We start from the raw sequence: 25,465 nt of genomic DNA, 5'->3' as shown, positions 1-25,465 counted from the left end.
CTTATTCCAATCCTTTATTCTCTTTATTTCATCTACAATTTTTTCTTTAAAAAGTAAGCCCTCCAATTTATTGGAGCATTTTGACATTTCCATCTCCCTCCATATTAGGCTCCTATTAAATGTAATAATATCTCATATTAGTCTAAGCTCATTTGAGATGTAATATCATTTAATATTAGGTAGTCCAAGCCCTCCTTTTTTGTGTGGAATATACCCCAGATTCTTATTAATCCTTGTTCGTTTCTTTCCATTACAGTAATTATTTATCAGCTTCTGCCAGTCTTTCAAATATGTTTCTCCAGTCTTTATTGGGAGCATCCAAAATACAAAATTAAGTTTAGAGATAATCTTCATTTTGCATAATGCTATTCTACCAAACCATGACAATTTTAATTTTTGATAACTGATTTATCTGTTCATTAATTTCTTTCTTCAATTTATCCAATGAATTCCATGTGATATGAATTCCTAAGTATTTAAGTGCATTTTCTATTCTTCCTTTTAATTCTTTTTTCATTTCCTTCTTATCTACTTCAAAATAATTTAATAAAATACATTTGGATGTCTCCCAATTCACTTTGAAGCCAGTTATTTCTTCAAGTAAATGTAAATGTCTTCTAATTTTCTGCAGTGTGTCTTTTGGGGTTTTAATTATTAATAATGCATCATCCACAAAAAGGGTTATTTCATCCTCCTCTCTAGTATCTACAGTATGCCTTTAATTGAACTATCATTTCTGATTACTCGTGCCAGCACTTCTATTATCAATGTAAATAAAACTGCAGATAAGGAGCAACACTATCTTGTTCCTTCACCTAGGAATATTGATTCTGTCATACCATCATTTATTATTATTATTGCAGAATTTTGTGAATATAGTTATTGAATTATTTGTCTGAATTGTGTGCCAAATCCTATCTGTTTAATCAATATTTTTAATGCATCCCATTCAATCAAGTCAAAGGCTTTAAAAATATCTAGGGATATTTTGATTCTTTTGCCAGGTGCATTAAATGAAGCACCTTCTTCATTGTATCTGATATCTGTCTACCTTGTATAAATCCATTTTGATCTTTCTCAATATATTTCCCTATGAAATTGTTTAATCTTGCTGCCAAAATTGCTGTAAATATTTTAGCATCTTGATTTATCAATGAAATCAGCCTGCAAGACTCCATATTTATACAGATTTTAGGTAAAGGTAAAGGTTCCCCTTGACAATTTTGTCCAGTCATGTCCGACTCTAGGTGGCGGTGCTCATCTCCGTTTCCAACCCACAGAGCTAGCATTTGTCCGAAGACAATCCTCCGTGGCCAGCGTGACGAGACACAGAACGCCGTTTACCTTCCCACCGAGGTAGTACCTATTTATCTACTCGCATCTTTGTATTTTTGCATGCTTTTGAACCGCTAGGTTGATGAGAACTGGGACAAGCAACGGGGGCTCACTCCGTTGCGTGGATTCGATCTTACGACTGCAGGTCTTCTGACCTTGCAGCACAAAGGCTTCAGCAGTTTAACCCACAGCATCACCACAGTTTTTACCCAGTGTTAAAATTAAAACTATTAATGAATCTTTCCAGGACTGGGGAATTTTTTCTCCATTTAATATACCATTGTACAAATCTTTTAATTTTGGAATAAGATTTTTTTTTGAAAGTTTTATAATATTCTGGGCCTAGTCCAGCTGTGCCAGGTGTCTTCCATAGCTTTAACTTATTTGTAACATCTATCACTTTCTCTGTAATTGTTCTCTCCATTGTTTCTCTATCCTCGTCAGTTAATACTTTTTTAAAATTCTTTTTTCAAATATTCTTTAATCTTTTCTGTAGAGGGATTCAGCAAAATCCATTCCAAGATATATATTTTGTTAGCTATTTATCTACCTTAAATGAAATACACTGAGAGCTGATTAAAACTTACAGCAAAAACTAACAAAGAAATTAACAGTGGAACATATTTAACATGCTTATTTTCCATTGAATTTGGTTATTTTTGCTCTTGTGTGTTACAATATCATTGATTTCTGTGTTATAGTACCACAAGATGAAGCTAGAAATTAAAAGAATGGCTGAAATCCTGATGCTGTAGCTTGTGTAGGGCTAATGACACCAGTGGTGGCAGCTATTTTTTGGAAATTAAATATTCCAATTCTTATCCTTGAAGTCCCAAAACACCTGGCAATATCTTTCATAATCAGGAAGCCATAAGGCACACTGGATAGGAAGGAGAGACTTTCATTACCAAAAATCGCTGCTGCTGGGATGACTTCTTAAACCATACTTATCAGTATGATTAAAGCTATGCAACAAAGCTCTTGACAGAACTGATTGGTAAAATACACTTAGCACATGTCCTGAAAACCCAGCTACACCACATCATGGCTGGTACTGAAGGTACAGACCAATAATTTAACATATTAATAACACATGTGATCCCCCCCAAAAGAAACAATTCTGCCAGGATCTTATCTAGGGAGCTGGGGTGGGGGAAGAAACTGGGAAAGTTGCTTAAAGAGGCCAACAGCATAAATTCTCCAAAACAAAACATATCTCCAATATTATTTCTCTTTATTCCCTGACACATGAAAAAAATAAAACTTTTTGTTTCTTCAAATATCTTCTGATAGTTTTGCACTTTTGTTCTTCTCTAGCAAAGGCAAGAGTGGAGATGATCTAATAAAGAATGAAAGTTACATCACCACACAGTAGAGAAGACAAATAATAATAAACATGAAGTATACTAGATTAAAAACTGAATCTGTTACAACTGTTACATTTTCTTTTTTTTTACTGTACACCTGAAAAGCTTACCTCATTCAAGGAATAGCTATACAGGAAATGACTATAAACATGCACTATCCTAAATCAGAAAATCATGCCAGAAACAAAAGCAATGGAAAAATGTCTAGAGATGAGAAATCAACAAATTGGTCATTTGCTTAGCCCTGGTCTTGCATTCCATATCATAAGCTGTATGAGGGCAGTGACTTTATTTTACAAAATTAATAAATTAACCAGTTAATTACATTTTACCATTTGTATTTTAATTTTTGATTCTAATTATTTATGGTTTCAATGCATATTGAGAATGATGCAAAATACATAAAATAAACAATAAATTCTGGAACTGCCCACGTAATGTGATTATTTGTTGAATTTTCATAAAATAAAGACAGCAGAATTTGAATGCAAGAGCTGAAAAAAGAAACACAAATCAATAAATATAATTAATCCATGATCCAATACATATTAGATGTGTGTTCATGCTCATAAATACTATTTTACAAAGATGTCACAGCCATGTTGCTATGGCTGAAATCCTGTTGCTTACACTAGTGTCCACTGAATCACTGGAATCTTGCAAAGGGTCTACTTCAGCTGCAACTTACTTTAGCTAGCAAGTTGCAACTAAAGTAGACCCATTTGAATCAATGGAATTTAGAGTTAATTTACCAAATCCACAGATTTAATGAACCTACTCTAGTGTAACTTACAACACTAAGCAACAGGATTTCATTCTATGCCTTCAAAGCTACAATTGGGTATAAGTAAAAAATAAATCTATCTTCATCTCCTTTTTATCTTTTACATAAATATTTGCCTCTTCTAATGTAACAATTAATGGACATCCTGGTTTAGATGAAGTACAATTTTTATTAATATCTTTCTTTTACGCACAGTTGTCTTGGGCTTCTAAGTGTGAATATTTCATTCAAATTATTTTGATATCAGTATTTATCAGTATTTTACACTGTATTATGTGAACAACTGACAGCATGCTCATTTGTATTACGAACCACAAGATCTCTCCTCCTAGAATTACTTGCTCTGCTTCTGTGTGACCCACTGGCATCCACGGAGGAGCTCTTAAGAACAAGCAGAAGATAATGAATTTCAAAGTTAAATTAAGTGCGAAAAAAAGCTTAATGGAAATTTTAATTCTTGGATTTCCTGTGAATTCTAATGAAGAATTTCAACTGGATCTTAATTAACATCATTGTACTCATGAATGCAATTCTCATACTTCTAATTCTCACTACAGCTATTAACACAATGCATCTCAGTGTTAACTATTCTACCATCAACAAAACCCTCCAACCTACTACTCTCCAAATTTATTAAATCCCTAAAACATAACAGTCAAAATAGCTGTGGCTGGTAAGAGTGAAAGTCAAACACAACGGACTAGAGAAAACTGTGTTACGTGTTTGGATTAGATTGCATCAAGAAATTCAAGTATAATCTGTGCATCAAATATTCTGTATAGTATGTCTGGCCAAAATAAATCCACCAGCAAAGTGAGACTTTCTACTCCTTTCTCAGCACAGAGCACCAAAAGCTGCTCCACAAAATCTCCCAGTAAACAACAGCACATTTTGAGAGAAAATGGGGGACCTCAGAGGCAATGCCCCCCTCATTTTACTGACAAAAAGTGTTGAAATTAGCAGATATGCAGATATAGAGAAATTAGTGCAGATGATTAAGTCAGAACACATACATACACCTCACTTCACATGAATATATAATGTTTTATGAATATCAAAGGCAACATTAAAGTACTAACCCTCTGACTAGTAGAAGCTCGAGTGGAACCCAAGTCATCTGTTCCCTAATCACAAAATTAAACCAAATATGAAATGACAGATTTAAAAAGAAAACAGATAAAAGTAAAGAGCAACATTATAGGCTTCTACAAACCAGATATGACCGCCGACTGGAGCGGTGTGAATACCTAGCCTTCTCTGAATCTTCCTGAGAAGGAAAATATCAAATGTTATTACAGTATTTAGGAAAAATAGGAACAACAGAGAACAACACAAACGTCATTCAGACATAGTTGAAATCACTGACCCACTGCCCAAAGAAGCTTCCTCAATTCTTCTTTCATTTGCCTTATGTGAGCTTACCATGCACCACTGGTTTATCTAAATATATCCCAGATGACCCAATAAGTTACAGTAAGTAATCAATTATCAATAGATTTGCAACCTGATTTTTCAAAAATATATTAAATTGATTGATTGAACTTCTGATCAATTGAACTTGAATATAATTATGACTAAATCCTTTTCTTAGATAATCATGCTTTGTTTATAGATTTTGCACATGTGTATTATGACACAGACAACCTGGGAAGAGGCATTCCTCCTGTGAAGTAATGGAAAGGAAAATGTCTACTTTAAGATGCTTTCTGCCATGTGCAATTTCTGTAAACACTTATACTAACATCTTTTTAACCAGTTAAGAGTATTTGTACAAATAATCTGACCAATCAATTCATGCTTTCACTGCTACCTATGTAAGACAAATTGCTGGTGTGTAAGAAATACAGTGGTGCCTCGCATAGCGAGGTTAATCCGTTCCGGATTAACCATCGCTATGAGAAACATCGCTCAACGGAACAAAAAAACCCATTAAAACGCATTAAACTTGGTTTAATGCATTCCAATGGGCCCTAAACTTACCGTTGAGCGAAGCTTCTCCATAGGGGCAGCCATTTTCGGGCCCTCGCAAAGCGAGGGCGCGGTGGGAAAAGTTGTGGCGGCCATTTTGGAACCGCCGATCAGCTGTTTTCCCCCGCTTCGTTGTGCGAAAATCGCTAAGCGAATCGCTTAGCGATCGTCGCACAGCGAAAAAACGCCATAGGGGCCATCGCTGAGCGAACGCTCCAGTGATGGCCAAGACCCCCTCGCTATGCGAATTCATCGCTCAACGGAGCGATCGCTAAGCGAGGCACCACTGTACACATGCAACTAAGAATGGTGCCAGCAAAAATCAAACCCTTGTCACTTTGTGGAAAATTGTGCAAAGCACTGCTGTGTCTGACTCAGAGGTGAGGACTGCCTGTTCTGCTTTATAATAAGAACTTTAAAATAATGTTTATGCATTAAACCAGTCCTTCATCCATCCAGCCCATCCTTCGAGAAGATCAGGGCAGTACACATGATTCATTCCCACCCTATCTATTTTATTATTGTAAGCATCCTACAGGGTCATTCAGCTGGTTCAAAGTCACCTGGTTAACTTCATAGTTAAAGTGTCATTTGAAATAGGGTCTCCAGAGCCCTAGCATCGTATTAAGTACTACACCATACTGCTTTGGCAATTACTATATTTATTATATTCGTGTATGGTTAATATACATTATTGACAGCATAATTCACAATAATATCAACAATGCTCAATTCAAAATACATAACATTATAAAGTTCCAGAAAGTATATCTGTGGGAAGGACACCACAACCTCTTAACACATTAACCTGTAACAGATTCAGCAAGCAAAAACTGAGTATGAAAAATATTTACAAAATCTGCATGATCCCATCATCTTACACAATGTACACAATGAGAAAGTGTGCCACAATATTATGTGCCTTACATCTCCATTTATTCACTTCGGAAATTATGAAATGTATTTAGTACACAATCCAGCCAATGATGTGCACTTTTAAATTCCAGGGACTACAAGTGGGGAATTAAACAATCATTTTTCTCAGTTTCTACTAATGCAATGTATTACTTTATTAGTTTTATATGTTTTACACATTTTCTTTTATAAATGCCTTCATAGGTTTCAGAATATTTTCTCAACTCTTTATCGTTCTCACTAGAATTTCACACACTGTACAAAATATTAGTAGATGAAACACTCCAATCAGATTAATTTTCCATGTATAAAACACCACACAACAGGCAATCCTGTCCTACCATCCATTTCTGGATATGTCCCCATTTTCTATCATAAGACCGCTGAGAAAGCTAAAAGAATGGTGAAAATAATCTTATTTACAAGGATACATACAACATTTCCAATTATAATCCCCACCCCTCTCATAGATTCTCTTCACAAAATGCAGAAAAGAATATATATTTCAATTGTATTTAGAAAATGTATTTTAGTTTCATATTTGACCTCCACAGTGGTATTCTATTCGAAAATACCATCAAGTATTATTCAAGAGAACAAATTAAACCAATCTAAATGCAATACAGGAAAATCCAGAAAAAACTATGATTACAAACAAATCAAACAGATTAACAAGGAATCACATCATGGATTACATACGGACTTGGCCACACTTAAGAGATCTGTTAGAAAGCTGTCATACACTGACTGAGACCAATAGTCAACCAAAACCAGTATTGTCAACTCTGGCTGACAACAGCTATCCAGGATTTCAGGCATGAGTTTTTCCTAACCCAACCTGCATATGCCAGGAATTCAACTTCACCGAAAGCTGTATATTCACTGCTTTACATTGTAGCCAGGTGTCATTTCTTCAGTGTTGTCACATGAAAAGATATACTAAAATATATCTTTTCATGTGTACTCACTTCTATGATATACCATATTTTTCCGTGTATAAGATGATACTTTTATCTAGAATCTTTAGACTAAAAATTGAGGGTTGTCTTATATACAGAAGTAAGAGGAAAGGGTTCAAAGCGCTGCAGAATTGCAGCCCTTTGATCACTACTTTCCCTGCCATTTAGGGCTTAGGAAGTGAAGAGGGAAAGCAGCTATGAAAGGGCTGCAGAATGAAAGGGCTGTGATCCTGGAGCCCTTTCATCGCTGGCTTCCCCCTCCACTTCTGCAGCCCTTTGATCCTGCTTTCGCAGGGCTTAGGAAGTGAGGGGGAAAGCAGCCACCAAATTTTCTAATTTGGGGTTAGAAAAGTGGGGATTGTCTTATACATCGGGTCGTCTTATGCATGGAAAAATACAGTACTATATATATAAAACAGAACTTTTCCTTATAATTTTTAAGTTACTTGGGACTTAATGCAGACTGCACATACTGTATTACTTTACTCCATCACCACATTTCTTGTCACAAAAGAAAGGAAAAATACTTTCAATATGGGTGTGTTGTTATAAAATTACACAACAAAATTATTCAAGGGATGAAAACATGTTGAGTTGCTATGCAAATGGACAGCAGACAACATAACATTATGTCATTTCTAGCTAGCAATTAAGAAGTTGCTGCTGTGAATCTCACGGTCACACATTCAACAATGCCAACTTGGCATGGTACAAACTCATGATCCCAGGAAGGACTGGATTACTGATAGCAAGAAGGCACTGAAAGTTATGCTGTCTGCCTTCCACGTGGGTAAAAGAACAACGGAATTCAACCAAGGAGTACATGTTCTTGTAAAAACACATCATTCTGTTTTTCAAATTGGAAGTGCTCTATTAGATGTTTAATTTTTTAAAAAATGCATGTTTGTACGGGGAACGTACATGTTGCTGAAATTACTATTAAATCAACATTAACCTATCTATTATTGATTGTCATTTTCATTTGATAAGAATACATTTTTGCAGCTCATCTGTGAATACTATAGGCTCTCTCACCGAGCACATGCCAGTATTTTAAACCTGAGGATCACACAAAAGCAAAGTGCTTGGAAACCAAAGAAACTATAGAAATCAGCTGTAGTTTTATTTATTTTGTACATGCAATTGCTCAAAGGCATGACGTTTTTGTGTGCTTGGAAGACTGATCAATGAAAGTTAACCTACATCATATCAACATAATATGCCACAATGCATATCCTCATGTGTGCCTGGAATGTGGTGAGAGACAAATCTATAAAAATCAAGCAGGATCTTCTCGTTGTTAACTCCATCTTCCAATACAGTGGCTCTCCAAACACATTCTAGATCTCAAGGTAGGCAGATACAACGAAGGAAAAGCAGCAAGAAAGCCTTGTTGCTTAAGTGGCCTCACATTTGTACAAAAAATTTTATACCTTACACTATTCCATAATATCTTTTAGTTTTAACACTGAACAGGTGTTACAAGATGTTACATAATGTTCCATTAGCATAATGGAAATCATTTTCGTACAAATGTAGGAAATAATCAAAATTTCATACTGCTATTTGGTCTGAAACATATACTACGGCCAGATCCTATTTAGTTAGATACATCAGCGTTAAGTGCAACAGAATAAATCACAGCAATAAACTGCTGCTATTTTTGAAACTTATATGCTTTATAATGCACTACTTGCATGACTTGGGGTAAAAGGGACAACTCATTAACAAGTGGCAACTAGCTAAAGCAACTCACATTACTGCACTTACATTAGTGCAACTGACCCATATGGATTTCCCCCTATACTTTGTATTTTCTTTATGAGTGTGACACAACTTTAAAATCCAAGCTGAAAATAATCTCTGGAACTTTTATGGTATGTAGCAGTTGAAATGTAAGGGGCCAGTTCAAGTTATTAATTCTGATACATTACACAGAATACCCAGAATTTTATTCTCAGTATTACTGCTCCAGTACCTCCTTCTGTTGTCTTTCCAGTTCTCTCATACGTATGTCCCTTGCTTCTGCTCGGGCTGCACGTTTAGCTGCCAGTCGTGCTTCTGCCTGTAATGATGAAAGAAAATGTCAAATCTCTGATGCAAAAATGATTTCAATAAAGAATAAATAACAACTAGAATCCAGCATACAAAAGCAAAGAATTATGCTGACTTCTTAATTTACAGTAATTCACCACACAGATTTATGCTGGTTGTGTTTTGTTTGCATAATCAAATAATACAATTCTGGCAACTACTTAAATGACCACTGATCAAAATGTCTGATTTGAAGATCCAGAAATCTAACACAAGTACAATAAACTCTTAAAATTTATCTATGAAGCAAAAGGTTAGAACATCATTTTCAGTAATTGGCTTAAAGCTATCAGTAAACATTAATTATTCTGTTTCCCCAAAAATAAGCCTAACTTGAAAATAAGCCCTAGTATGATTTTTCAGGATGCTTGTAATACAAGCCCTACCCCCAAAATAAGCCACATTTAAGTGAAACCCTGCCCTCCACCATTGTGCAGCAACCAGAAGATGACATGACTGTATTGTGTGCTGTCTCAAAATGTATATTATTATTATTATTATTATTATTATTATTATTATTATTATTATTATTATTATTATTATTATTATTATTATTATTATTATTATTATTGGACTTATCTACTGCCCCATAGCGCTACAAGCACTCTCCGGGCGGTTTACAATTTTTAATTATACAGGCTACACATTGCCCCCCCCAGCAAGCTGGGTACTCATTTTACCGACCTTGGAAGGATGGAAGGCTGAGTAAACCTTGAGCCGGTTACCTGGGATTTGAACCCCAGGTCGTGAGCACAGTTTTAGCTGCAGTACAGCGTTTTAACCACTGCGCCACGAGGCTCTATATCTATACCTTTTCCCATAAAAGTAAATTAAAATCTTTCAGTAGCCTCCTTCCCCTTGGGGTAATGTTATACTCGAATGAACATTGAATCTTCTAGGTATGATGTGGCTGTAAATCAGGGGTCTCCAAAGTACGGCCCACGGCCCACATCCAGCCCACTTGGCCTTTTTATCTGCCCCATCTGTGCATGTGGGTGGGCGAGCGTGCAGGCAAGCGGACAGGAGTGTGGGCTCACGTATTCGTGCATGGGCGTGTTCCTTTGGCCCTCGAAAATATTGCAAATATATTGCCCTTTTTGTGTGAAAAGTTTGGAGACCCCTACACTAAATGGATAAAACACAAAAATCCAGAACTACAGATCAAATCATAGTATTTCTCCTTATTTTCTTTTTAAAAAATAGCCACATTTAGAAACTGAAGAGATTCGACTTAGCCCAACTGGTTCATCTGCCTCTATCTTATGTAATTGATTGGGTAAAGGACAGTGAATAAAAGACTAGTACAAACAAGAGCAATTCTTTATTCCTCTTGTCCTTTACATACAAGTAGCATATTACCAAAGTGACAGGGCGTAGTTAGCAAAACTGCATTAATGATATTGTATATACAGTGGTGCTCTGACTTACGAACGTAATCCGTCCCAGAAGATGTTCGTAAGTCAAAACGTTTGTAAATCAAATCAGCATTTCCCACTGAAATGCATGGGAATGGGATTAATCCATTGCAGCATTTCAAACAAACACAAAAATAAAAATAAACAGAGCAAACCCCACGCTGCAAAAAAAAAAATCCACCAGAAACAAAACAACACCGACCCTCAATCCCCCCCCACCAACAAAACAAAAACTTTTTAAAAAAGGCAGCACCTTACCGGTCCGAAGCCTCCTGGGCTTCCACCACCACTGTGACCGCCGCAGCCAGGAGGCTTGAGCATGCCGGTGGTGCTTTGGCCGCTCGCCTCCCACTCATCCCTTGCCGGCCACTGTGAACTGAGGCTGCCGCTGGTGCCCATCGCTGGCTCCAGTTCCGGAACCGGCACCAGCAGCTGCTCGCTGGGGCGGCTGCGTCGGCCCTCAGCACTCCTCGCCACCATCCACGTGCCAATGGCAGGAAATTCAAATGGCAGAGGGTGGCAAGGAGTGCCGAGGATTGCCGGTGCCAGTTCCAGAGCGAGCGGGAGGCAAGCCGGGAGGCGAGCAGCCGAAGCATCCCAGCCAGGCTCAAGCCTCCTGACACTGGGCCACCGCTGCTTCCACCGCGCCCGGGGGATGAGCAGTCGAAGCACCCCCGCCAGGCTCAAACCTCTCGAGGCTGGGCCACCCCCACTGCTGCCGCCACATCCCTTTCCTGAACCATTGGGGCGAAAGAGCTACAAAGAAGCAGCCTCTTTGCCACCAACAGTTAGTACTTTTAAATTTCCCACCTTTTTCCCTGCCTGTTTTGTTCGTAAGTCAAAGCTCCGTTCGCAAGTCAAAACAAAATTTTGTGAACGGAGCTGTTCGTAAGTCAAAGTGTTCATACACTGGAGCGTTCGTAAGTCAAGGCACCACTGTATTCCACAACTCAAAGTATATGTAGCCTTTTCATGAATAGTTACTCATCTCTAATTTGTGGCAATCCAAACTAAGACTCATTAAACCTATAGAGAGTTGTGCAGAAATGCAACAGAAGAAAATTAACGATATGCCCAGTCTAACAAAGGATTCAGGATTAGTTCAATTAAGTGCACTGTACAAAATTAAGTCAAAAGAAAACTGTAACTAATTTTAGTGAAGGTTCAAAACGTAAATATTTGTATTCATACACTTCATAAAACTCAAAGCACATGCCTGTGAAACAAAGAGATTGAAGAGAGTCAAGGTTCTATAGTGGTTAAACTTATCACACTGTCATAAGGTATTGTTGTTGTTTTTTAAGAGTAACTTCCTACACATTTGTTTTAAGGAGCAAAATTTAATCATGACATTATGGTTACAATTTAATTGGTGGCAGAGTTCAGTGGAACTCCTCCCCACCCCTTATGAACTCATACAGCCATACCAACCTCTCTAGCGATGTTACCCAAAGCTTCATCTTCTGCAGAAAATCTATCTTTTACTGGAGTTCTTTTCCGTCCTGACCCAGGAGTCCCCATGTTTATATATGCACGTGGTAATTTTCTGACAAGATTGGGTCAGACCCAAGTATTCACACCTGAAAAAAAGTGGAAAAATTATTAATACCACTTTTAAAACATGCATATGTTCACATCCTGCTCTACAGCAAAGTTTCACTGGTACCCTTCATAGCTGAGTAGGCTAGGCTATTCACAAGGGACAATGCCATCCTCTAAATTAGTATCTAGATCAGCGATGGCGAACCTATGGCACGCATGCCACAGCTGGCATGCGGAGCCCTTTCTGCCAGCACATGAGCCATAAGTCGCCAGATCGCTACTCCGCCCTCCCACACAGCCAAACCTGGGAACGTGGCTGCAACCGCTTCGACAGGCGGATCCAGAGCAGCTGGTGCTAGCAGCGGATCAAGAGCGGGGTCTTGAGGCACCTCCATGCCGGAATTCCCCCTTCTGCTGCCACTTACGGTTCTGCCACCACTAGTTTCCTGCTTTCCTGCAGAAGACTGGATTTGCCAACACTGAAAAACAAGGCAGGTGGTTTGCAAGCTTTGGTATCCAATTTCGGAGCCAAAGCAATCTTTGATCGTTGACTCTCTGGGAAAGGAGGAAATGCAGCTCCTCCGAAACTGTTTTCCTCTGGCCTATGACAGGTGAGAGTATCCTTCCTCTCAAAAGCTGGGGCAGAGTTTCCTCCAGAAGGGGCAGAGAAAGGGAGAAAGCAAGCTTCCTGCAGCTGCTCGTTTCAAAAACAGGTGCCAAAGCTGATCTTCCCGCTGGTTGTGGTGTTCTGGGCTGTGTGTGTGCGTGCAGTTGTGTGCAATCTCCCAGGGACCCATGCTTCTGGTGGCAGAGTTCAGTGGAACTCCTCCCCCCTTATGACCTCATCTACCAGTCTTCTTTTCAAGCTGCTTGCAGCTAGTTTTCCCCCATCCCAACCCCATTCTTTCCCAGTTTTTGAAACTTTTCATTTCCTTCCTCTACTTTCTTCTGAGAACTCTTGTCTGCTTGAATGTCGACTACTAAAAGCAATTTAAACTTCTGATTCCGCCCCCATGCCCCCACCCCACCCTGTTTCTTTCCCCTCAGTTTGGGCACACAAGCCCAAAAAGATTCACCACCACTGATCTAGATAATAAAACTGTATGTATATATAACAAAATCAACTCAACTGAACTTAGTACATCTGTTTGCTCCATTCATAGGACAGAACAGTTAGGAGTGACCATGTCTACTGCCTGGGCTACTGCCACATTCTAGAGGTCATACAGAACATCAACAAAATTGCTTGTTAGGTAACAGGAAATGCCCAAGAAATGTCAGGAAACTATCCGCATCTATCAGCCTCCTAAAGCAAACTGCCTTAAATGTCCCACTTCCATTGAATCTCTAAGTCCCATCAGTCTAAGCCCTTCTAGATAACGGAAACACTGAAAACGCTGGAAAACGTTTTTAAAAGTCACAATATTTTCTCTTTTGAAATTAGTGTACAGTATTGCTTTTTAAGTAAGATTTTATTCACCCAGAACTGCATAGTATGTAAATGTGCATTTAAGACAGAGTAAAGAATTATAAAACAATTCCTCTGTACTCTCTAGAAATATGTATACAATGTGTAAAACCAAGAAACAGTTCTCTACCATCTTCAAGAGAGGCCTTCAATGACTATAGACTTGTCTTCTTCTGTCTTTTTTTCTTGCGTGATGGATATAATTACAGTAGAACCAACTCTGTTTCTATCCAAATAACACACTTTATTTTATTTATTAAACATTTCTAATCTCTCTTTCCATTTTCTCTCTACTTTACAGATGGGAAAATATAAAACATGCAGTCAAGCAGCATACTGCAGTTTACAGCTGTCTCTTTAGCATAAGGCACGCATACTAAGGTATGAAAAATTTTATTTACTAAAGCAGTAAAATAAGTTTAGGGGAGATGTGTAAATAAACTGTACATTTAAAAAATTTTCAAAACTGGGTTTCCCCCCGATTTTATTTTGTTTCCATGGTGTCGGCATTTTCTGAAATTTCACATTTTTATTTAGGAGCTCACTGAAGATAGAGAAACAGACTAAAACACAGTGCACCCCCATACCCACGGGACCCTTTGGAGCAATAGTTTTATTACGAACCTCCTTTCCAAAATTGTATTGATTCTTGCTTAGAGGCTTTCCCCTTTCCTTTCACTAATCCAGATTCAATGAATCTACCCCAAATAGCATTAAAATATTTAAACTTATTTCCCCTCTTTTAATCTTAAATTCAGTAGTCAATTTATCATTTAACGCAATGTCCCATACTTCATTATACCAATCTTCTAATTTAATATCATTTTTATCTCTCCAGAATCTAGCTATTAATATTCTAGCACTTGTCATAAGATTAGAAATCCATTCCTTTGAGCAATAATCAAGTTCTATATCAAAAATTGACAGCAAATTTTAGAATTAAATTTTCCAAATATAAAACATATTCCCTCAAAAATCAATTTCTGAAATTTCTGAATCAATTTACACTCCCACCACATATGATAGTATGTGCCAATTTCTTCCTCATATTTCCAACAGGCCTTAGCATAGTCTGAATTTATTATGTTCAATTTCACTGGAGTCATGTACCACCTTAAACTAATTTTTTAAAAATTTCCTTTATTCTTACCGACTCTCACCTTCCAAATTTTTGTCCACTACTCTGTCTTAATTTCTGTCTTTAAGTCATGTTCCCAAGTTGATTTCAATTTTGTATTTTTGTATTTGTTTTGGAAATTTAAATAAACTAAAATAAAAAAGATAGAGAAACAGAAACCATCACAATCTATGAAACACTGAAAAACCCCAGCTATTATCTGATAAAGCCTGCATTTCTAGAAGTTTAGGTGTTTTCATGTCTCGAAGTTCAAGTTGAATAACCATCTTCTCACATTCTCCAGATTCAATATCTTATTATCCAATACAGTCATTAAGAATGCCATGAGGGCATAGTTGGACTACAGCTCCTCTTACCACAGATTAAAAATTGGTGGAAGATGATGGGGATTAGAGTCCAACAACATCCAAACAGTAACAGATTGCCCACACTTCTAGCAAACTAGCATTTAATCATTCAGAAACTGAGGCAAATTATACAGTGGGGTCTCGACTTACAAACTTAATCCGTATTGGAAGGCGGTTTGTAGGTCGAAAAGTTCGTATGTCGAATCTGCATTTCCCCTAGGAATGCATTGAAAACCATTTAATCCGTATCTGCTCTTTTCTGTCCATAGACCCTAATGAGAAACTAATGGGAAGCTGCTATTCCACCTTCTGCCAATAGAGGGGGATATTTTTTCTTTTTTTTTCTTAGGTCAAGAAAAGTTCAGGAAAGGAGGGGGGAGGCAGGGAACAGTTTTAAAAGCTTTTTTGAAATCTTTTTTTTCAACGAAGCCAATTTTAAAGCATGTTTTAAAGCATGTTGGGCTGATTTTTTAAGCACCAAGACACACAGGCAAGCTTTTTAGGTGCTGAACAAGCCTCCCCAAGCCTCTTCAGAGCCAGTCGATCAGCTGTTAGGTGGGGAGAGGAGGGGGCAGGAGCAGAGAAAAGCACAAAATTGCTGCCAGGCTCCCTTCTGGGTGTTGGCTTTTATCTGTTTGCTGCTCTTTTTCCTGCAGTTCAGGGGCTACCAAGGCCTGGTAAGTGACTTTCTTTTATTTATTTTTAAGTTTCTGACCTTTTTCCCCCCTCCAGAAGCCTCTAAGGGGAGGGAGGGGGCACTTTTTCCCTGTTCGTAACTCGAGGGAAGTTCGTGTGTTGAGCATGTAACTTCCTATTGGGCGGGTTCGTAAGTCGAAAAGTTCGTATGTAGAACCGTTCGTAAGTCAAGACCCCACTGTACTTCATTTAAAACCAAGGCCAGTTAGCAGTGAATTAGTACTTGCAAGGAGAGGATGGTATAGTGGTGCCTCGCTTAGCGACGTTAATCCGTTCCAGGAAAAACGTCACTAAGGGATTTCGTCGCTAAGGGAAATAAAAAAGCCCATAGAAACGCATTAAAACATGTTTAATGCGTTCCTATGGGCTTGAAAACTGACCTTATGCGAAGATCCTCCATTGCGGCGGCCATTTTGGGTGCCTCTAAAGCGAGGCAACACAGCGGGCGGCCATTTTGTTTACCCGGCAGCCATTTTGGAACAGCCGATCAGCTGGCCGAAAATGGGGGCTTTGCGATGTTCACTTCCGCACAATCATCGCAAAGTGAAATTCCCCCATAGGAAACATCAGAAAGCGATCACTTTTGCGATCGCAAAAACAGCGTCACAAAGCGATTTCGTCGCTCAACGGAGTGATCGGTAAGTGAGGCACCACTGTATTCACAAACCCAAGGCTATTCCACATAGTCACATCTAAAAACAAATAATGTTTGAAAAACAAAGTCCTCTTCATCTCAGTACAGGTTATTTCAACTTCAGCCTCCAAGCATGATTAATTTATCTAGTCTTTCCCTCACTCATAGTCATAGATATCAGTTTGATTAGGATCTATTGGTACATATCCAGGAGATTTGCAGTAGATTACTAAGGATCTGTCCAGACAGGGGAATTTAGACCAGTGGTTCACACTTTAAAAGTTCTTATCTTCAGTGCAATCTATTTTATCTTTCCATTTGCACTGGAGATGTTTATTCTCTTCTGGCAAAGGTCTACACATAAGAACACAAGAAGAGTCCTGCTGGATCAGGCCAAGGGCCTATCTAGTCTAGCTTCCTGGATCTCATAGTGGCACCACCAGATGCCCCTAGGAGAACACGAGACAACTAAATACCTGCCTCCTGATGCCCCTCCTCCACATCTGGTATTTATTTATTTATTTATTTATTTATTTATTTATTTATTTACTTACTTACTTACTTACTTACTTACTTACTTACTTACTTACTTACTTACTTACTTACTTACTTAACTTATATGCCGCCCACACTACCCATATTCTGAGGTACCTTCCTTCTAAGCCTGGAAATTATACATCCCCATCATGGCTTGTAACCTGTGATGGTACTTTTCCTCCAGGGATCTGTCCAATCCCCTTTTAAAGACATCTTGGCCAGATGCCATCACCACATCTTGTGGCAAGGAGTTCCATAGACTAACAGCATGCTGTTCTCTCCCAACACTCAATTTGAGTCGATGTCCCTTGGTTCTGGTATTGCATGAGAGGGAAAAGAGCTTCTCTCTATTCACTTTATCTGTTCCCTGCATAATTTTATACGTCTCAATCATGTCCCCGTTCAGGCGCCTTTTCTCTAGACCAGTGGTCTCCAACCTTTTTGGGACTGCGGACTGGCTGGGGGGAGCGAGCTCCATGCATGGGGGGCATGTATCCATGGCCCAGTTCCGGCAAGCCCACAGACCGGCACCGGGCTGCAGACCAGAGGCTGACGACCCCAGCTCTAGACTGAAGAGTCCCAAACATTGTAGCCTTTCCTCATAAGAGAACTGCCCCGGACCAGTCATTATTTTAGTCACTCTCTTCTGCACCTTTTCCAGTTCCACTATGCCTTTTTTGAGGTGCGGTGACCAGAACTGTACACAGTACTCCAGGTGCTGCCTTACCAGCCTTTTGTACAATGGCATTATAACCCATTAGCTGATAACTAAAGTTTTGATTTTTTGCCCCAATGTGAATTAGTTTGCATTTTCTTATACTGAAACACATTTGCCATTTTGTTGCCCATTCTCCCAGTTTGGAGAGATCCTTCTGGAGCTCTTCACAATCCCTTCTGGTCTTCATCACCCAGAAAAGTTTCATGTCATCTGCACACTTGGCCACCTCACTGCTTATCCCTGTCTCCAGGTCTTTGATAAACAGGCTGAAAAGCACCATTCCCAGGACAGATCCCTGGGGCACAACACTCTTCACCTCTCTCCGTTGCGAAAACTGCCCATTGACACCTACTCTCTACACAAGACTTTGGATTAATGGTTTATTTATGAGTTAGTTTACCCTGTTTATTCACAAGTACAGAGTTTGTAATAGAGGCAGCAGTAGCAGGGCAAGCCTGCAGCGGCAGCACTGATACAAAGGAAAACATTGGGAGGTTGGGGAAACAAGAGAGAGCTACCCCCCCTTTTTCCGACCTTTCTCCTTTGCTGGGGCGGTGCTCTCTTGTGGTGGTTTTGCCCATGGAATTGACATAGCCCCCTTTCCTGCATTTTCCCACAGCCATCATTCAGTTGGGCCACAATGACTGCCTCCCTTTTTTTTTTTTTTACATCATGAGGTTGTCACCTCAGATGATGCCACTGACAATTTCATTTGGATGCAAACTGAAATATTGCCTAGATTTTAAAAAGTACTAGAAATACATAAGATTCTCTCTCTCCCTCTCTTTTAAATTCACCTTAAAATCCACCTAAACAGAACTGAAGTGACACATGCAAAACATCTGCATCAAAAAAGCAAAAACAAAAACTAGAGTCAATCTACTACCAAACAGCTGCATGTAACATTTAATCAACAGACTTCTAGTTTTCAAAGATTTCCCTACTAGTCCTGAAATGATCTGTACATATCATGCAGTTCCATTCAGCTAAACAGTTACATGAAACAAACAACATTACCACTTCAATAATTTGCTTCCATGTCTCCCTTCTATATAGTATCAGTTCATAGGTAGCATCATATCAGTTTGCAGTGAACATCCACTCAGTTTTCAACAAAAAAGGACACACAATATCTGGAACCTGATGGTGGTACTTTAGAACACAAAATGTAACACTTACAAAAATGATTTTCACAGTGAAGAGACGTATGAACAAACAGCATTATTTTGCAGTCCCAGTATTTTTAAACTAGAGATGGACTAAACTTAGAACTGTTCCAGCATACAGTGTGCAATCACTGGAAAGGAAGGTGTTATTGTATAATCAAAATCTAAAATCTGTTTTATTGATCTCAGTATCAAATATCAAGGGGCAAGCCCATCTCAAAAAAAAAAAAATCTCCAGCCAGTTTGAGAGTACATATATTTCCTCTCTTATACATTCATTAGCTGTCCACTAGCTGTTGTACTAAGCATTGCACATATGTAGTAATATACAGAGAAAAGTAGAAGCTAATAGGGAAATACAGTATTCAAATACATGCATCAAATAAACAACCACTCTTCAGCTATCATTGTGCCCCTCCCAGATTAAAACCAAGAAAATATTTTTTTCAGAACATCTGTGAATTCTGAAAAACAGAAGAGAATGCCAGGACTATAATGTGGAAAGAAAGAACTACCCACTTGTTAAAATGGATGGAACCCCAGGAATGTCTGGTCCCCAGTCACATGGAGAACTGGGTTCCTTGGAGGACAGAGTGCTGTCCTCTGAAGATGCAGGCCACAGAGACTGGCAAAACGTTAGGAAGAACAACCTTCAGAACACGGCCAAAGAGCCCGAAAAACCCACAACAACCATTACTTGGAAATCATTTAATAGGCTATGTAACAGTTGTCAGAGACAAACTGAACCTAAGAAAATACGGCTTTTGCACTGACAGTTCTTAATGAGTACAGAGAACAACAGGCAATTGCATATCTCTGTCAGTGTGACCCACAACATATATTTTATTCTACCTGCCCCAAATCCTCTTAATGTGGCCTCCATTACTGAGCAAACATTTTCTGATATATTTATCAACTGTACTGTGGTGCTTTTTGGCAAAGCAGCTACCATGTTCTCTAGACTCACAAAGAAAGTATGGCTTAATAAGAAGCTGACGGCATATACCAAGATCCAGGTCTATAGAGCCTGTGTCCCGAGTACACTCCTGTACTGCAGTGACTTCTGAACCCTTTGTGCACGGCAGGAGAGAAAGCTGAACACATTCCATATCCATTGTCTCCGACACATTTTTGGTATCACCTGGCAGGACAAAGTTCCAAATAGAGTAGTCCTAGAACGAGCTGGAATTTTTAGCATGTATACATTACTGAAACAGCGACGTCTATGTTGGCTCGGGCATGTCGTGAGAATGGCTAACGGTCAGATTCCAAAAGATCTCCTGTATGGAGAATTAGTGCAGGGAAATCGCCCCAGAGGGAGACCACAGCTGCGATACGAGGATATCTGTAAGCGGGATCTGAAGGCCTTAGGAATGGACCTCAACTGACGGGAAGCTTTGACATCTGAGCGTTCAGCCTGGAGGCAGGCAGTGCTTCATAGCCTCTCCCATTTTGAAGAGACCCTTTTCTAGCAGGCAGAGACAAAGAGGCAGTCCCAAAACCAGCCAAATCAGGGAACTGGACAGGGGACAGATTGTATTTGTCTTCAGTGTGGAAGGGATTGTCACTCGTTACCATAGTCTTTCGAGACTGAAGGATGCCTAATCTAATCTAAATCTGTGGTGCTTTTGACATTAAGAATCTTAAGACAATACTAATGAGTGGTTTTACAAAGTGATATATTAGAGAAGTTAAAAATAATCTTCGCATGCATACATACATATGGGTAATAAAGGTTAATTTCTTTTTTTATTGTTTAATTTATTTTACTGGACTTCTACCCCGGCCACCTAGACCAAAGGTCTACTCTGTGCGGCATTACAAATTTAAAAACAGTAAAAACCAATAAATATATACTATAAATTCAAGATGGCAAAATGTGAATTTAAGATACGGCAAAAAAGCATTTCTACTGCTTTTTTTAAAAAACTTCAAGACAATAAAAGTCAACTTGTTTGCATTTTCTCTTTATGGTATATCAAATGAAGTGTTCGATTGTTCAATCATCACCATTACAGTACTACTAGTTTTTACTCCACAGGTTTTTCACTATTGAACAAAAATGATTATAAGTTCAGTTTCCCAGGTGAATCATATCTCAACAAAGATTAGAGCAGCACACTGTTACTTTAGATCTACTGACTAGAGAAGAGTCATGCTGCAAATTATATCCACCTCTTGGAACAGTGCCAAATATCACTGGGCACTCCCAAACTCCACTCATCTCTTGAAAGATCTCCCTGACTCACATTTCTCAGTCCTTTTCCAGACCTCAGGAAGTCTTGACTTTAAGAATAGGCTGTGGTTTTGTATGTACAAAAACTCAGTCCCCAAGTATCTTGCTTAAGTCTTACTATTTTTCTGTTCACCTATCATCATGACACGTTTCAGTAACAGAGGATTTCACTTAAAAAATTATACCATACAACATTACTGGGAAAAAGCTGTGGAATTATTCTCAGAAACAGACTACTAGAAGCTTTAAAAAAACCAATGCAAATATAAGCAGAATGCAAACTGTGCAGTAAACTGAAACTGATCTATATTTTATTTATTTAATCAATTTATATACTGCCCATCTAGCAAACTGCTACTCTGGGTGGTGTACAAAAGAAATAAACAGTTTATATAAAACATACATTATGCATATGTTACAAAATAGTTCTATGACTCAAAAGCAACTCTTACAAGCCAAAATATACGTAGATACACATTCACCAAAGTTAAACCTAATCCTACTATAACGCTGCTAAAGTTATTATCAATTATGGGGCAAAACTAAAGCAATATGGAGTGAAACAGTACCTTACTTAAATATGAAGTTACCGGCATGCAAAATTTGATTTCTAGCATAAGAACTAGCATAAAAATATTAACACAGCATTTTGAAGTTATAAACAAAATTTTGTATATGATGTGTCCAAATTCGTACTTTATTCAAACTAGTTTCATTTAAAATGCCTGACATTTGATATTACTGTATTTATACGTTAGTATAAGACTAATGCTTAGACTAATACAGTGGTGCCTCGCTTAATGATTTTAATTGGTTCCAAAAAAAACATCGCTATGTGAAAACATTGTTAAGCGAAACACCATTTCCCATAGAGATGCATTGAAAATCGGATAATCCGTTCCAATTGGAACGGATTACCATCCTTAAGCGAAAATCCCCATAGGAAAAAATGTTAAGCGAAACCCATTGAAATGCATTGAAGCCTATTTCAATGGGGGGAAAAAATTCACAAAAAAATTCAAAAAGACTCAGAACAAAGCCAAATTAAGTTAACGAAGGTTTTATTAGGTGCACTAACGATTCCAAGCATTTTAAACATTTTTTAAACATTTTAGAATATTTTAAAAATAGCAAAAACGGGGCTGTAAAAAAAAACGTTAAGCGAAACAATGGGACCTAAAACTGTCATCGTTAAGTGAAGCATGGTCCCAAAATCGTTAAGCGAAAATCGCCCATAGGGAAAATCGTTAAGTGAAGCACAAGATCACTCCGAAAAAGCCATCGTTAAGTGAATTTTTCATTGTACGAAGCAAACGTTAAGCGAGGCACCACTGTACTGCATTTAGTCCAACGCTTTCCATAAAACAGACTCACTGAAATGAATGGAACTTGTAAGCGGTAACTAATTTGGCATAAGAATACTGTGGCTGAAATCCTGTCGGAATAATATTACTCTGAAACTAGGATGGCATCATCTGACCACCACAGTAATATTTGACTGAAAGCTTCTTATTCTCCCACCCCCTTTTCAGATTGTGAGGTTCATCGCAGCTTCTTTTTACCTGTGAGAGCCTCTGGGAGCACTAGCACTGGCTGTAGATTTTAATAGCAACAAATCACAAGAGCAGTTTTGATCCCAGAATGGGATTGGCATCAGTGATTTTGGACCATTTAAGGCCCTCCCTACCCCAGGGCTAGACAAAATTATAATAAGCACCTGTGCCTTATCCACTATGTTTCATCTTTAATATCAGACTCGAACAGACAGGGGGGAAAGAAACCGCTCTAGAGTCCCCAAATCCATATGTAATGAGAGGAGCAAGATATAAAGAAAATGTACAGTGGGAGGGCAGCAGTATATGTACAATAAGCACCTTTTAAAGAATCTTATTAATTAATTAATGAATCACCTTGATTCCCTTTTTTTGAAAGACAGCAGGGATATAAATAAAATTAATAAATTGTGCTTCAATTTCAGAATAAAATCTAGGGAAACAAGTCTCACTTGTTTGAATGGATCTGCTTTAGGTAGGATTATTGGATTTAGCCCCCTGTGCTTCAATAAAAAACAAAATAAAAAACCAAGTGTCCAAAAGGCAGAAAAATCTAAGATCTTTTCCATCCTGAAAGTAAGTTGAGCTGTGCATTAAAGACTAAGTAATTAAATGCCCACTAAACTTTCTTGAGTATACACACCCTCACAGGACATTCAAACTATGTGTAATAAGCCAACCAGGATGCATTAATTAATACAGACAAGCCTAGACCTCAACAGTAGATTCTACCTCTTCTGCTGCAATCCTCAGCATATTTAAAATAATTTCCATTGGACCTGATCCAAACAGAGCATCTTGAAGAGACTTGGGGGTGGGGTTAGGATGAGCCTGAGATCCCCCTTCATTAGCAGATGGATGTTTGCCCACAGGCCTCAATTATATCTTTAAAAAGCTCTATGGTAGTAAATTTGCATACTGTTTAGGATTGGCTTTGTCAGGGTTGGCTTTGGATTTTCCAAGCTCTACTAATCCTAGAGAGACACCTGGACTGGGCTCCTCAATTACTTCGGTTTACAGCTGCTTTCAACTGATGGAGGTAGGGAAAAGATAAGAGAACCACTGGGCAGGAAAAAAATGGCAAATCTCCTGAAGTTCAGTGTGAGCCCCCAGGGCTCTGGAAGTGGTCCAATGTAATTTATAGTTGCTGCCTTAATCAGCTTCCACTGAAATCAATACGATATGATACAACTAACTTCTTACACTGATTTCAATGAAATCTAAGGGCACTTGAACTTATTCAGGATCTGAAAATAGTAAACCTCTGAATAAGGAGGTGTGCACAGATGCTGTACAGACGGGGGGGGGGCTTCCCATCAGAAAACTTCACAAGGAATCTCTTTTCTTCCAATTATTTCTTAGAAAACACTCCTGGATAGGTTCTGAAATGTAATTTCAATTTTTGATCTCCACAAAATCAAAGTGTTCCTATCTGCTGTCAAGTTGTTTCTTACTTGTGGTAACCCACCAATTAGTGATCTTCTAAAGGGTTCCTTTATTGAATTAACCCACCCCACATTCAGTGTGCCTGGTTTCCTCCTGCCTTCCACTTTTCCCATCCTTACAGCCTTTTCCAGTGTGGGCTGGGTAGTGCCTATTCTTGAGCCTATGAAATGGTAAAGACCACACCATCTCCTGTCAACTAATACTGTACACTGTATCTAGTTGGCAGCATAACGATGAATCCTCATTCAGAAGGAGCACATGCTCACTTTCTCTCACACAGAGGACCCTACAAGCAAATATTTTCAGGATGGCAAGTAAAAAGTGAAGGGCCTGTATAGGATTTGGCAATCCTATGTGTGGAAATGTGGCCCTCGATATGACACAAGCGTCCTGTCCTCAATGCAAGGGCTAGTTGAAAACAGGCCACCTTCCCTCCAGCTAGCCCGAACACACCCCTTCCACAAAGCATCCCCCCAAATAAATCCCTGGCAAGACGCCTCGGGGAAGGGGCGCCAGGAGGTTCCTGTGCCACCGGTCTGTCTGTTTCTCCATGACCGGGGTTACCTTCTCTCTCCCCCCCCCCCAACACACACACCGCCTACGACCCGCCTCATCGAGGTTCCTCCCCTCCCCACCCCACCCCACCCCGAGCTTCTGGCAGGAGAGCTCTGGCGGTGGCGGGTTGGCGAGCAGGCTGGCCCGCCCGGCGGCTTCCCTCCCAAACGACCAATGCCCGACACCGCCCGCGTCCCGGGGCTCCAAAGGCTTTCTTTCCCTCACCAGAAGCCAGCTCCGTCCGGACGAAGGAAGGAAGACACGAGCCGGGGGGGACGGCGCGCGGAGCCGCCAAGGCAAGCGGGCAGGGCGGGGCCGCCAGGACGGGCCCAGCGCCCTGAAGCGGCGCTTTTCCTCCGGACGGCGCCTCCCCTCAGAGGCCAGCCGCACTCCCGAAGGGAAAAAAAGTGGGGGGAAGACTCCTTCGCAGGACCGCCGCGGGTGGCGACAGCGACGTCCCCGTCGCGCCGGAACGCCTCGAACAAGCCGCGTCGGGCGCCTGCGCCGATGCTCGCCGTTGCTGTTTCCGCCGCCCTGCCTGCCTGCCTGCCCGCTTCCTCCTCTGCCTCTTCTCTCTGGGAGCTGCGGCGTC

At 39.5% G+C, this 25,465-nt stretch overlaps 1 protein-coding gene across 14 annotated transcripts in view; it reads right to left on the bottom strand.

The window, feature by feature from the left end:
• The window catches only part of LRRFIP2 (LRR binding FLII interacting protein 2), a 72,592-nt gene extending 47,352 nt beyond the window's left edge, over positions 1-25,240 (bottom strand). For 8 of the 14 annotated variants that reach the window (XM_020803418.3, XM_078377518.1, XM_078377520.1 and 5 more), the window contains exons 1-7: positions 25,099-25,240; positions 12,269-12,417; positions 9,307-9,393; positions 6,711-6,761; positions 4,700-4,753; positions 4,566-4,610; positions 3,799-3,867 (exon numbers count right to left, since the gene is read on the bottom strand). In XM_020803418.3, the coding sequence (XP_020659077.3) occupies positions 3,799-3,867; positions 4,566-4,610; positions 4,700-4,753; positions 6,711-6,761; positions 9,307-9,393; positions 12,269-12,358 (396 nt within the window). In that variant the 5' untranslated portion in view covers positions 12,359-12,417; positions 25,099-25,240. The remainder of the gene's footprint in view (positions 1-3,798; positions 3,868-4,565; positions 4,611-4,699; positions 4,754-6,710; positions 6,762-9,306; positions 9,394-12,268; positions 12,418-25,098) is intronic. The other 6 variants (XM_020803425.3, XM_073003816.2, XM_020803427.3 and 3 more) reach the window with 1 other exon arrangement.
• Positions 25,241-25,465: the final 225 nt, after the last annotated feature.

Source organism: Pogona vitticeps, chromosome 6 (genome assembly GCF_051106095.1).
Source record: "Pogona vitticeps strain Pit_001003342236 chromosome 6, PviZW2.1, whole genome shotgun sequence".
NCBI lineage: Eukaryota > Metazoa > Chordata > Lepidosauria > Squamata > Agamidae > Pogona > Pogona vitticeps.
Note: the sequence above shows the minus strand (reverse complement) of the source record. Positions and strands in the feature narration are given on the sequence as shown.